This window comes from Lathamus discolor, chromosome 6 (assembly GCF_037157495.1).
Source record: "Lathamus discolor isolate bLatDis1 chromosome 6, bLatDis1.hap1, whole genome shotgun sequence".
In the NCBI taxonomy this organism is placed as follows: Eukaryota; Metazoa; Chordata; class Aves; order Psittaciformes; family Psittacidae; genus Lathamus; species Lathamus discolor.
In genome coordinates this window covers 86675959-86686795 of record NC_088889.1, presented here as the reverse complement: position 1 = coordinate 86686795, position 10837 = coordinate 86675959, and the positions used below count along the sequence as shown (strand labels likewise).

At 48.4% G+C, this 10837-nt stretch overlaps 1 protein-coding gene across 4 annotated transcripts in view; it reads left to right on the top strand.

The window, feature by feature from the left end:
• The first annotated feature begins 459 nt into the window (after nucleotides 1-459).
• The window catches only part of INTS1 (integrator complex subunit 1), a 28665-nt gene continuing 18287 nt past the window's right edge, over nucleotides 460-10837 (top strand). For all 4 annotated transcript variants that reach the window (XM_065684482.1, XM_065684483.1, XM_065684481.1 and 1 more), the window contains exons 1-20: nucleotides 460-558; nucleotides 680-970; nucleotides 1545-1741; nucleotides 1944-2081; nucleotides 2538-2697; nucleotides 3070-3175; nucleotides 3450-3636; nucleotides 3775-3920; nucleotides 4219-4360; nucleotides 4703-4879; nucleotides 5152-5260; nucleotides 5844-5964; nucleotides 6621-6698; nucleotides 7221-7378; nucleotides 8528-8624; nucleotides 8993-9084; nucleotides 9418-9478; nucleotides 9864-10061; nucleotides 10302-10431; nucleotides 10607-10786. In XM_065684482.1, the coding sequence (XP_065540554.1) occupies nucleotides 501-558; nucleotides 680-970; nucleotides 1545-1741; nucleotides 1944-2081; nucleotides 2538-2697; nucleotides 3070-3175; nucleotides 3450-3636; nucleotides 3775-3920; nucleotides 4219-4360; nucleotides 4703-4879; nucleotides 5152-5260; nucleotides 5844-5964; nucleotides 6621-6698; nucleotides 7221-7378; nucleotides 8528-8624; nucleotides 8993-9084; nucleotides 9418-9478; nucleotides 9864-10061; nucleotides 10302-10431; nucleotides 10607-10786 (2826 nt within the window). In that variant the 5' untranslated portion in view covers nucleotides 460-500. The remainder of the gene's footprint in view (nucleotides 559-679; nucleotides 971-1544; nucleotides 1742-1943; nucleotides 2082-2537; nucleotides 2698-3069; nucleotides 3176-3449; nucleotides 3637-3774; nucleotides 3921-4218; nucleotides 4361-4702; nucleotides 4880-5151; nucleotides 5261-5843; nucleotides 5965-6620; nucleotides 6699-7220; nucleotides 7379-8527; nucleotides 8625-8992; nucleotides 9085-9417; nucleotides 9479-9863; nucleotides 10062-10301; nucleotides 10432-10606; nucleotides 10787-10837) is intronic.

Genomic DNA, 10837 nt, shown 5'->3' with positions numbered 1-10837 from the left:
TCCTGGGAGCATGACATGGGGATGGGATGAGGGCATGGGGGGGATGAGGGTGGGGGGCTTTGATCACCCCCAGTTTTACCTGATCTCGGTCCTCTCATCCCCTCAACCTCAGCTGCTCAATCTCATCCCTAATCTAAGCCCCCCAGTTCCAACCCCACATCCCACTCCCCCAATTCCAGGCCCTGATTCCAGCCCCTTGGTCAGTGTCACCGAACCACCCCCCACCCACCCCCAGTCCCTCCCCTCAACAGCCCCTCGGGACCCCCAGCGCTCTCCCATCTCCCCCACCCCTGGGTGCAGGTGGCCCTCCAGCCCGCTTGGCGGCGCTGTCCCGAGGGGCGGGGCGGGAGCTCGCGTCTCTCGCCTCTCTCCTCCTCCTCTGGGCGGGGGCCGGAGGGGAAGTTCCGCTTCCGCTAGTGGCGGCTGGGTCCCGGTCCCGGTCCCGGTCCCGGTCCCGGTCCCGGTCCCGGTCCCGGTCCCGGTCCCTTGGTGGCTGCATCATGAACCGGCCGAAGGCGGCCGCCGTGCGTCGGCCCAGCACCGTGCCCAAGCCCTCCGGTGAGTCCGGCCGGGCCGGGGAGGAGGGCTGCGGGAGGGAGGGAGGCAGGCAGGCAGGCAGGGAGGCAGCGGTGTTCCGCGGGGTCCGGCGCTGTCACGTCTGCCCGCTGTCCCCTTGCAGCGCACCCGCCGCCGGGAGACTTCATCGCGCTGGGCTCCAAGGGGCAGAGCAGCGAGGGCAAAGCCGCCGTCACCCTCCTGAAGTCGGCGCCCCCCGGGCTGCCCTCCGAGCGCAAGCGGGACGCGGCCGCCGCCTTAGCGGGCCCGTCGGGGCTGACCGGCTTGACCAAGCGGCCCAAGCTGGCCTCCACGCCGCCGCTCAGCGCCCTGGGACGCCTGGCAGAGGCGGCCGTGGCGGAGAAGAGAGCTATTTCACCCTCCATCAAGGAGCCGTCTGTCATCCCGATCGAAGGTGAGGCCTCGGGGTTCTGCCGGCACAGGCAGGTCGGGGATGCGATTTTTCCTTCCCCTGCTGCTTCAGCCCAGGCGCCTTTCCTGAAGCCCACACGCTGGCTTCGTGTGCTGCCCTGAAGGGTTTCCTTTGCTGGATGTAGGGCTGAAGCCGCAGTTTTGTCTCCTCTCCTGTTGGCATTCACTTGTGCTCACTGTCCTGCCTGATAGATGTTTAATGGCAGCATCAAAAGGCTCCCTGAGGATGTCTTTGAGTGTGGATTGTGGCCTTTATTGATATATTTCTTTAGCAGAGTCTGGATCTGAACGGGGCTTGCTTTTTGAATTGCCATTCCATTTTCTGCTGTTTGATACGTTTGCAGAGGAGCATGCTAGCATGAACCAACTAAATAATAACCAAGGGGCATTGTCAGGTGTGAATCAGAGCTTTTCATAGCAATCGGGTTTGGGAAGAGCCATTGCAGGGGCTAAAGGTGAGCTGGTCCGTGCTCTGCTTTCCTGGTGACTGGCCATGCCAGTGTCTCAGGGCATGTTATTGAAGGTAAATGCTGATGCCTGTGTGTTGGTGATTGCAGTTGTCCCCACGGTGCTGCTGGATGAAATTGAAGCAGCAGAGGCAGAAGGCAATGATGACCGTATTGAGGGAGTGCTGTGCGGAGCTGTGAAGCAGCTGAAGATGAACAGAGCCAAACCTGATACCACACTGTACCTGAGCCTCATGTACCTGGCCAAAATCAAGCCAAACATCTTTGCCACTGAAGGGGTTATTGAGGTGAGGGCTGTGCCTCTTAGGCTGATGTCTCATTGCAGCACAGTTCAGTATCCCTCAGGTCAAAGCTTAATCTGCATGTCTTTAAAATACTGTATATCTGTGGCAAGCTACTGCAATTTGTATTTCTCTTTGTAAAGCTTTACTGTATGTTTTCTTGCTAGAGGGCTTGATTATTACTTTAATTTTGTGGATGGTATTCCAGGCACTTTGCAGTCTGCTCCGAAGAGATGCTTCCATCAACTTCAAAGCCAAAGGGAACAGCCTCGTGTCTGTCTTGGCCTGCAACCTTCTGATGGCAGCTTATGAAGAGGATGAGAACTGGCCGGAGATCTTTGTCAAGGTTATTGAACTAAGGGTGCTTCTGCTGGGCTGAGGCAGTGGTGGGCAGACCGGGTGAAACCATCCAGGGCTGGGAAATACAAGTGTCGCAGGGACTTCTAATTTGTCTGTAGGGGTTAAACCAGCCCATTAATTTAAAAGGCTAAGCCTTTGAAGGACCAGCTTCTATATTTTGGCTGTAGAAGCTGTAAAATCTTTGCTAAGGATTAATCAGCTGTGTTGCTTGAGAAGGGTCAGTGCCTGGTAGTTTGGGTTGTGATGGTTGGGATCTTTTTGCTCTAATGTGGCTTTCCTGCAGTCATCCGATCTGTTTTCCATTCGTGCAGTGGTTATGCTGATTTCCTACTTTGCAGCTGTATATTGGAAATAAATAAAAACAGGGGAACCTCACAAGTACTCCTTTGATTGATCAGTAAAAAGTAACAGGCTTGAGCATGCTTTGTGCTCTCTTCTGCAGGTTTACATTGAGGACTCCCTTGGGGAGCGCATCTGGGTGGACAGCCCTCACTGCAAGGCGTTTGTGGATAACATCCAAACAGCTTTTAACACAAAGATGCCTCCTAAGAGCATGCTCCTGCATGGAGAAGTTGGACGTAGCGGAGGGGACCTTAGTGCTGGTAAGAAGGTGTTTGGGAAGCAAAAACAGAGATGGGTGGGGAGAGCATGGAGCCTGGTGAGCTCATTGACTGGTGTAATAGTTTGTTACTTGATGGTGTCAGGTAAAACAGACTTTGAGTTCCAGGCATTGCTTTTCCTCTCTTTGGGGCTCTTTCATTTCCTGGGGATGTTTGAGGGCAGGCAGTGAAAGAGGTTTGAGGAATGTGCCTCTGTGTGTGTGTGGTACAGTGTGAGGAAGCGACTAGTTGTGGCTTCCTTCAGTGCTGCTGAAGGGGATCCTTGAAAGAAGCTAAACACATGAGAGCATGAGTGAGTGCTCTGTAGAAAAAGGAGTTGTCTTACGAAGCATACTGTGTGCTGGTCTCTCTTAGGAAGCAGCCCACACCCTTCCATGACAGAGGAGGAAGACAGCCAGAGTGAGCTGCTGATTGCAGAGGAGAAAATGAGCCCGGAGCAGGCGGGCCAGCTCATGCCCAGGTACAGTGCTTCTTGCTCTTCTGATGTAGCTGTGTGGCAGATCTCTCTGTGCTCACCCACTCCTGCAGTGCTGCAGCAGGGAGCTCCTCTGCACTATCTGTCCCGTGGCACTTGCTAGAAGATGTTGAGCATCAGATAAAACTGGTTGTAGGAGAAAAGAGTAGACTTTGTAATGTGTATCACAAACAAGAAGGGATGCTGATCTCTGAACACAGCAAAGTGTGATCACGTTGACTTGTGTGGAAGCGAATAAAATGCAGGCTGTGTGGCCCAGGTATGAAGACCTTGCAGAGAGTGTGGAGGAATATGTCCTAGACATGCTGCGGGACCAACTCAACCGGCGCCAGCCAATGGACAATGTCTCCAGGAACCTCCTTCGACTGCTAACAGCAACCTGTGGCTACAAAGAGGTGCGGCAGACGGCTGTGCAGAGGCTGGAGATGTGGCTGCAGAATCCAAAGGTAAGGATAGAAGGTGTTAAAGCAGAATAACTCTTCTGGACCTGGTCTGGAATCCAGCCAGGAGGGCTGCATACTGTACACTGCAGTTTCTGAGCTGTGGTGGTAAGTGACAATAGCCTTTCTGTTCTTCCTTTGCAGTTGACCAAGCCAGCTCAGGACTTGCTGATGTCAGTCTGTATGAACTGCAACACCCACAGCTCAGAGGACATGGATGTTATCTCCAACCTGATTAAAATTCGTCTCAAGCCGAAAGTCCTTCTCAACCACTACATGCTGTGTGTCAGGTGAGTGATTGGGACTGCGACAGGAAGGGAAGCACTCTGGAAGATGTGCCCAGGACCCTGATGGACTCGGTGTCTCTGCAGAGTGGTTTTAAATACCAGCTTGGACTGTAGGGTGTTGTGTGTGACATTTAAATGGATTTCAATGGCCTGGAAATCTTTGTAATCCTTTAATATTGCTCAACATATGTGCTGCTTCATCCTTTTCACTTTCATGTGCTAAATACTTCAAGAGAAATCAAAACAGTGGGTCTAGCTGCAATGAAACATCGGCTCTGATACCTCTGGTCTTCCCTTGCAGAGAGCTGCTGAATGCGCACAGGGATAACCTGGGCACCACAATCAAGTTTGTGATTTTCAACGAACTGTCAAATGCAAGAAATCCCAACAACATGCAGATCCTGTACACTGTGCTTCAGCATAGCTCAGAGCAAGCTCCAAAGGTAGGTGTAGTGTTTTGTGTGACTGATGGTACTCCCAGAGCCCCACCGGAGAGATTTAGTTGATTTGAGGCTCAGATGAAATATTTTCACATACAGCTGTGAGATCTGTATCGTACTTTAAAAATTACTTTATTACACTGGTCAGGAATAAATGTACATGGGTATTTTCTAACTCCCACATTCTGGGTGACCAACCCTGGGGTAATGAAGTTTCACAAGAGAAGGGTTATTACAGTTCCCTGGGGGTCTCGAGGGCAGGAACTGTTTCCTTGTGTCTTTTCATTTTGTAGATGAAGATACCTTACAATTCACTGAAAGTTTCCTCTTTCTGTATGGCCTTAGTACCTAGCAATGGTGTTCCAGGATCTTTTGACCACTAAGGACGATTACTTGCGGGCTTCACGGGCTCTGCTGCGAGAGATCATCAAACAGACAAAGCATGAGATCAACTTCCAGGCCTTCTGTCTGGGTCTTATGCAGGAACGCAAAGAGGCCCAGTATGCAGAAATGGAATTTAAGGTACTACTGACCCTAGTGCTGCTGGGTGTACCAGTGGTGTACTGACTGTTGTGCTGCTGGGTGTACCAGTGGTATACTGGGCTCTTCTGTAATTGCTTTTCTGGCTGCTCTTTCTTTTGTTCTTTGTTACCTCAGTGAATCAATATTTGTGTGTCTCATAGCATCTCTTCCATATCCCATTTCCAAACATCCATGATCATAATCTTGCATGACAAAATACTTTTCCAAAAGGCAGCTTTGGGTATTATTGGTTCAATTCATCTTTTTTTAAGGAGCGGTTTGTCATCCACATAACTGATCTGCTAGCTGTCTCCATGATGCTTGGTATTACAGCCCAGGTGAAGGAGGCTGGAATTGCTTGGGACAAAGGAGAGAAAAAGAGTAAGTAGAACAACCTAGGTTCCTTCTGAAGATGGGCAGCTTAGTAGATATCTCCACCTGAGGTTGGGGGAACATTGCATCTAGGATTAGGAAGAGGTGAAAGTCTCCATTCTGAACAGAAGTATGGAAGTGCTTGCTATCATCCTGAGACTGACAGAGCTGGGAGATGTGGCATTTGTATGGCTGGGTGCTTGTATCTATGGAAGCAGTGGTTGAGAGGCTGGGAAAAGGGAACTGCGTATGGAGAGGCCTCAAGCCTGGAGGGGCAGCCATTAGTATTAGTGAGTATCTAATGCTGAGAAGACAGACCTTTGGGGTGGCACGAAGTGACTGCCTGGGTATCTCACAACCCTAATTTGTCCATGCTACATCTTGTGGTTTTGTTGCAGCACGCATCAGAAAGCAAAGTATTTGTGGTGCCAGGGCTGGGATACTCAAGGCTGTCCACTATACCTCTCTCCATTTTACTGTTGGTGCTTCAGAGCCCTGGTTACTATCTGGTCCTAAAACAGCCACCCTCTCCTGCTTGGCTCTTGAAGAGGCTCTTCATACATGTGTAGTTTGTAACCTGGCTGTTTTTCAGACCTGGAAGTGCTGCGCTCTTTCCAGAACCAGATTGCTGCTATCCAACGAGATGCTGTCTGGTGGCTTCATACGGTTGTTCCATCTATCAGCAAGCTGGCTCCAAAGGACTATGTGCACTGGTAAGAGACACAGCTTGGTAATCTGCAGTGCATAGGCAGTTCCTTTCCCAACAGTGTATGACATTTTGTGAAAAGCCATGTGTATGCCAGGGTTTGGTTGGATTTCTCTCCTCCTGTCAGACAGGGAGCAGAAACTGTTTTAGCAGCGTTTATGCTGGGACTGTCTCCCCCTCTGCAGATCCATCTTCTTACCAGAAATATATAATGGAAAATAGTCCTGATTTGAATTATTTGGGTCCACCCAATAGGGAATTTCCAGTTTCCAACTAAGCATGATCCCTGTGGACTCCTTGTTCTTTTGTCTGCTGTCCATTTTCAGGCTGTATGGTTGTGGGCTCCATAGGTAGTGGTGTCTTTTCTTCCTGCTTCTGGCAGACAGCTTGTATCCTGGGCTCTTGGCACAAGGCATTACAGTAGCAGGTCAAGCCAGAATTAATAGTAAGTGGGATATGTTATTGAAAGTATGAAAGCTGAATGCCCATACTGTGCAGTCGTCTCTGTTATGATTCATGTTGTTACTTTTGCTAGACTAGCTTATCTAAGGCTCCTTCATGTGTAAGATGGGAAGCATTAGCAGGAGTCTGGGGAGACTGGGCTGCTGAATGTGTATTTGAGCATCACATAGATTATGTTTACTGTGCACTTCGTCTCTACAGCCTCCACAAGGTGCTCTTCACAGAACAGCCAGAAACTTACTACAAATGGGACAACTGGCCCCCTGAGAGTGACCGCAAGTGAGTGCTTTCTCCACCCATAGCTGGGTACTGGCATGGGGCTGCTGTAGCTGGAGGCAGAGGAATAGGCGTTTTCTGGTGTTCCTTATATAGCTGTATTGGTAAGACTTGGAACTGTGCTTCCATTTTCTTCATCTGTTACATTGCCTTAAGATTGAGGGATGTTGCTCCATTCTCCATCTGATCCTCTTCCTCCTTTATTCCTATTCCCTGTGCCAGGCTGTTCTGTATCTTGATGCTGTAATTGTAAGAAGGGCCATCCTGTGCTGTCTGCTTTACTGGGGTAATGTTAGGGAGCTCAGACGCAAGCAAGCTGAAATGTAGAGGTACAAGGCAATGTGAGCAATATTCCATAAAGCGGTTTGTTTCAGGTAGTTACATTTGGAGCTGGATACTTGGGAAGGGATTGTGAACTAAGCTGTGATTTCTCTTCTGCTCAGATGAGCTCTAGGGTCTATGGAGGGTTTCAGGAACCCTCATACTGCTGTCAAAAGAAACCTGATTGTCTCATGTCTCATGCAGCTTCTTCCTTCGCCTCTGCTCCGAGGTGCCCATCCTTGAAGACACGCTGATGCGGATCCTTGTGATCGGTTTGTCACGGGACCTTCCTCTTGGCCCTGCGGATGCCATGGAACTCGCTGACCACTTGGTGAAGCGGGCTGCGGCTGTGCAAGCAGATGGTAAGACTGTATAAATCTCCAGTCAGCAAGTGGTTCCTCCTGTCTTCATGTCCTGTTACCGCCACAGCTGGCTCTGGCAGCTCCTACCACATACCAGAGAGCGTTTTCACCACCTAAAGCATGTTTTAGTCGGGATGGCTAAGGATTTCGCTCAAAGCCAGGCACATGTTGCTGTTGCTTTCTCACTAGAGAAGCTTCTTATTTTCTCCTGCTGTTTTTCTCTGTTTCTAATTTTCTGTCATGGAGTGTTGGGGAAATTCTTGGTTGTGTTGAGGATGAAGGACTGTGAATAACCACCCAAAGCTTGGAGTTAGCATCTTAAAATTCACTTTAGTCCTTTATACATATTGTAAAATGAGTAAAAGTTTTTAGGCCGTGCAAAAATGAAAGGGTTGGAAGTTAAGGTAATTAACCTATGTATAGCATGCTCCTCCTAATTCCATTCAAACACTGTTACAGAATAACAGTTACAAAAGCAACCTTAACTCTTAGCCCCTGTTACGAATTCATTCAGCATTTGTCCTGTCATCCTTGGAGCTCATTCAGTTGAGTTACATGTGTTTGTGTCAGAGTGGAGGGGATTGTCAGAGTTTGATTCTAAAGCATCTTATGTGCTCTTAGTGCTCACTGGTTAATAGCAACGTCTAATCCAGTGCAAGTGGAATGAACTAGACTTTGCTGGGAAAATACATCCAGTCTCTCAGCATAGCATATTAAATACTGCACCATTCCCGATACTGGAATAACTGGAGTTAGAGTCAGTCTGAAAGTTTGCAGCAAAGTTGAATAGCATTTTTAGTTCCTCTGAGCCCCAGAAGTTCTGAGCAGTTTTACTGCTTATGTGAAGAAGTTTACTTGAGTTCTGAAACAGGTATCATATTGGATGCATTTGGGGAAAAAACCTGCCCTTAAGAATTTAAACCAAATTGGAGCTGAAAAGCTCAATATCCTTATATATTGACTTACAACTTTAAGTGTTGCTGCTTTTTAAAGTGTTGTTGGGTTTTGTTCCTGTAATATCATGAGAACAAGCCCACAATAACCTAGTTGCTTGAAGTGAAATTTTTCTTATACTGTAATGCTTTTCTTGAAGGACTTTCAGCCAGGTAGACAGGTCAATAACTTGCTTTGTCTTTTCTTCTCCTCCAGATGTCGAGGTCCTGAGGGTAGAAAGAATCCAGCTGATCGATGCAGTCTTAAATCTGTGCACTTATCACCACCCAGAGAATATCCAGCTACCCCCAGGGTAAGGCTTATCACATAGACAATCTTGTTGTGATCTAGCTCATTTTCACTTGGTGACTAACTGTCACAGATTTTGAGATGCTTTTCCCTACTACAGTTTGTAATAACAGAGTGATGAGGAAGCCTTTCAATGTTCAGGTGGGAATTTCTGTAGAGCAATTAAGACCTAATTAAGACCTGACTCATGGAATGGGTTTTCCTCTGCAGGAACTCTGACCTTTCTGCTTGTGATATTTTCAGCTGAATCTATCTGTCCCTCCTGAAAGAGGCTGAATCTTTAGATCAGTGCATGATTAAGGAGAAAAGGAGCCTTGAGGCGGACTTAAGTAACCAGATCTGACAGCTTGTATTTGTTGATGGCTTTTGCAGGTACCAGCCTCCAAATCTAGCTATTTCTACCCTCTACTGGAAAGCCTGGCCTCTCCTGCTGGTAGTGGCTGCATTCAATCCTGAAAACATTGGTGAGTGTGGACATCTCTCAGGATATTATTTCTGCTGCAAAAGTTGCCCAAGGTGCTTTCTGCTGAAGTCTGGATGCCTGTGTTCAAGGCATGTGCTGGGTTGAGGAGATAACCACAGTTAACTAACTGTCTATTCCCTGTGTGTGCAAAAATACACAGTTTCGAGGTTTAGACCACCTTGTGGCTGGAATCATGTAGCCTGTGCTCTGAAGTGTGGTGGCCTGTTCTGAAGTGAGTTTGTTGTGTGTCTCCCAATTTTGGAATGTGTTGGAATATATATAAAGACCCTCACGTTTTTCCTTGTATTCCTGATTGCTGTTTTCTCTGCTGCAGGTCTGGCTGCTTGGGAGGAGTACCCTTCTCTAAAGATGCTCATGGAAATGGTCATGACCAAGTTAGTATGGTTAAATCTCTACATAAGTCAAATAGACCACTGACAACATTTATGTCTGCATGAAGTTTGTGCCACCTGGCTCATTCCTTTCCAGTAGGACTGATGTAAAATAATGTGGCTGGCAGCAACATCACAGTTTGAGTGGGAAAGGTACTTTCCCCCAACAGAAATACTAGAAGTGAGGGATAAAGCTTAAAAAATGGAGGGATAACTGTGGTGTGCATTGCTGAAAAGGTTTCAGTCTCTCTGGCCCCATTGGGAAGCTGTCGTGTTTCTTTCTGTGTTGCCTAATGGAAGCTGAGGTTCTGAGGACACTTTCTGCCTGTGGTTCATGAGTTTTGAATAAGCCAAGATAACAATTTTCTTTTCTAACTTATTTTCTCAGTAATTATTCCTATCCTCAATGTACCTTGACGGATGAGGAGACACGCACAGAGATGATCAATCGTGAACTCCAAATCTCACAGAGAGAAAAACAGGAGATTCTTGCATTTGAGGGTCATCTGGCTGCTGCATCCACGAAACAAACCATTACAGAGAGCAGCAGCCTCTTGCTGTCCCAGCTGACAAGTCTGGACCCTCAGTAAGTAACCTTCTGCAGGCTGGTGCCATCATGAAATCCCAGTTAATGCTCATCAGGAAGCTACTGCTTGTAGGGTGCTTGATGTGGGCAAGAGGAGCCCTGAGGTTTGGTAGCCTGAGGTCCTTGTCCTTCTGTTGCCACCTCCATGTCCCCCTCATACACTTCTGAATTGACTGATCCTCATCAACACCAGAGTGAAGGTAAGTCTGCGTGGTGGATAACTTCTTGTTTCTCTGGCAGGGGCCCCCCACGGAGACCTCCACCACATGTCCTGGAGCAGGTGAAAAGCCTGAACCAGTCACTTCGCTTGGGCCACCTCCTGTGCCGCAGTCGGCATCCTGACTTCCTTCTCAACATCATCCAAAGACAGGTGGGCTGGTTCGATGGCTTGACTGTGTTGGGATCTGATCCCTTGTCTCAAACTTGAGCAGAGTGAGGGGCAAAAGGAAGCTAAGGGGAAGGGGGTTTACTGCTCTGGAATTAAATGATCAGTGTGCTGCATCTATATTCTGCTGCTGTTGCATTGTTATTCTCCTGCTTCCTAGGCCTCATCACAGTCAATGCCATGGCTGGCAGATCTGGTTCAGTCCAGTGAGGGTTCCTTGGATGTCCTACCCGTGCAGTGCCTTTGTGAATTCCTGCTGCATGATGCTGCTGATGAGTCAACCTCAGGTGAAGAAGAGGAGGAGGGCGAGAGTAAGGACCAACGTGCCAAGAAACGCCAGGTGAGTATTCTCTTAGGGATCACTTCTGTTACCTACTTTCTGTGCATCCCA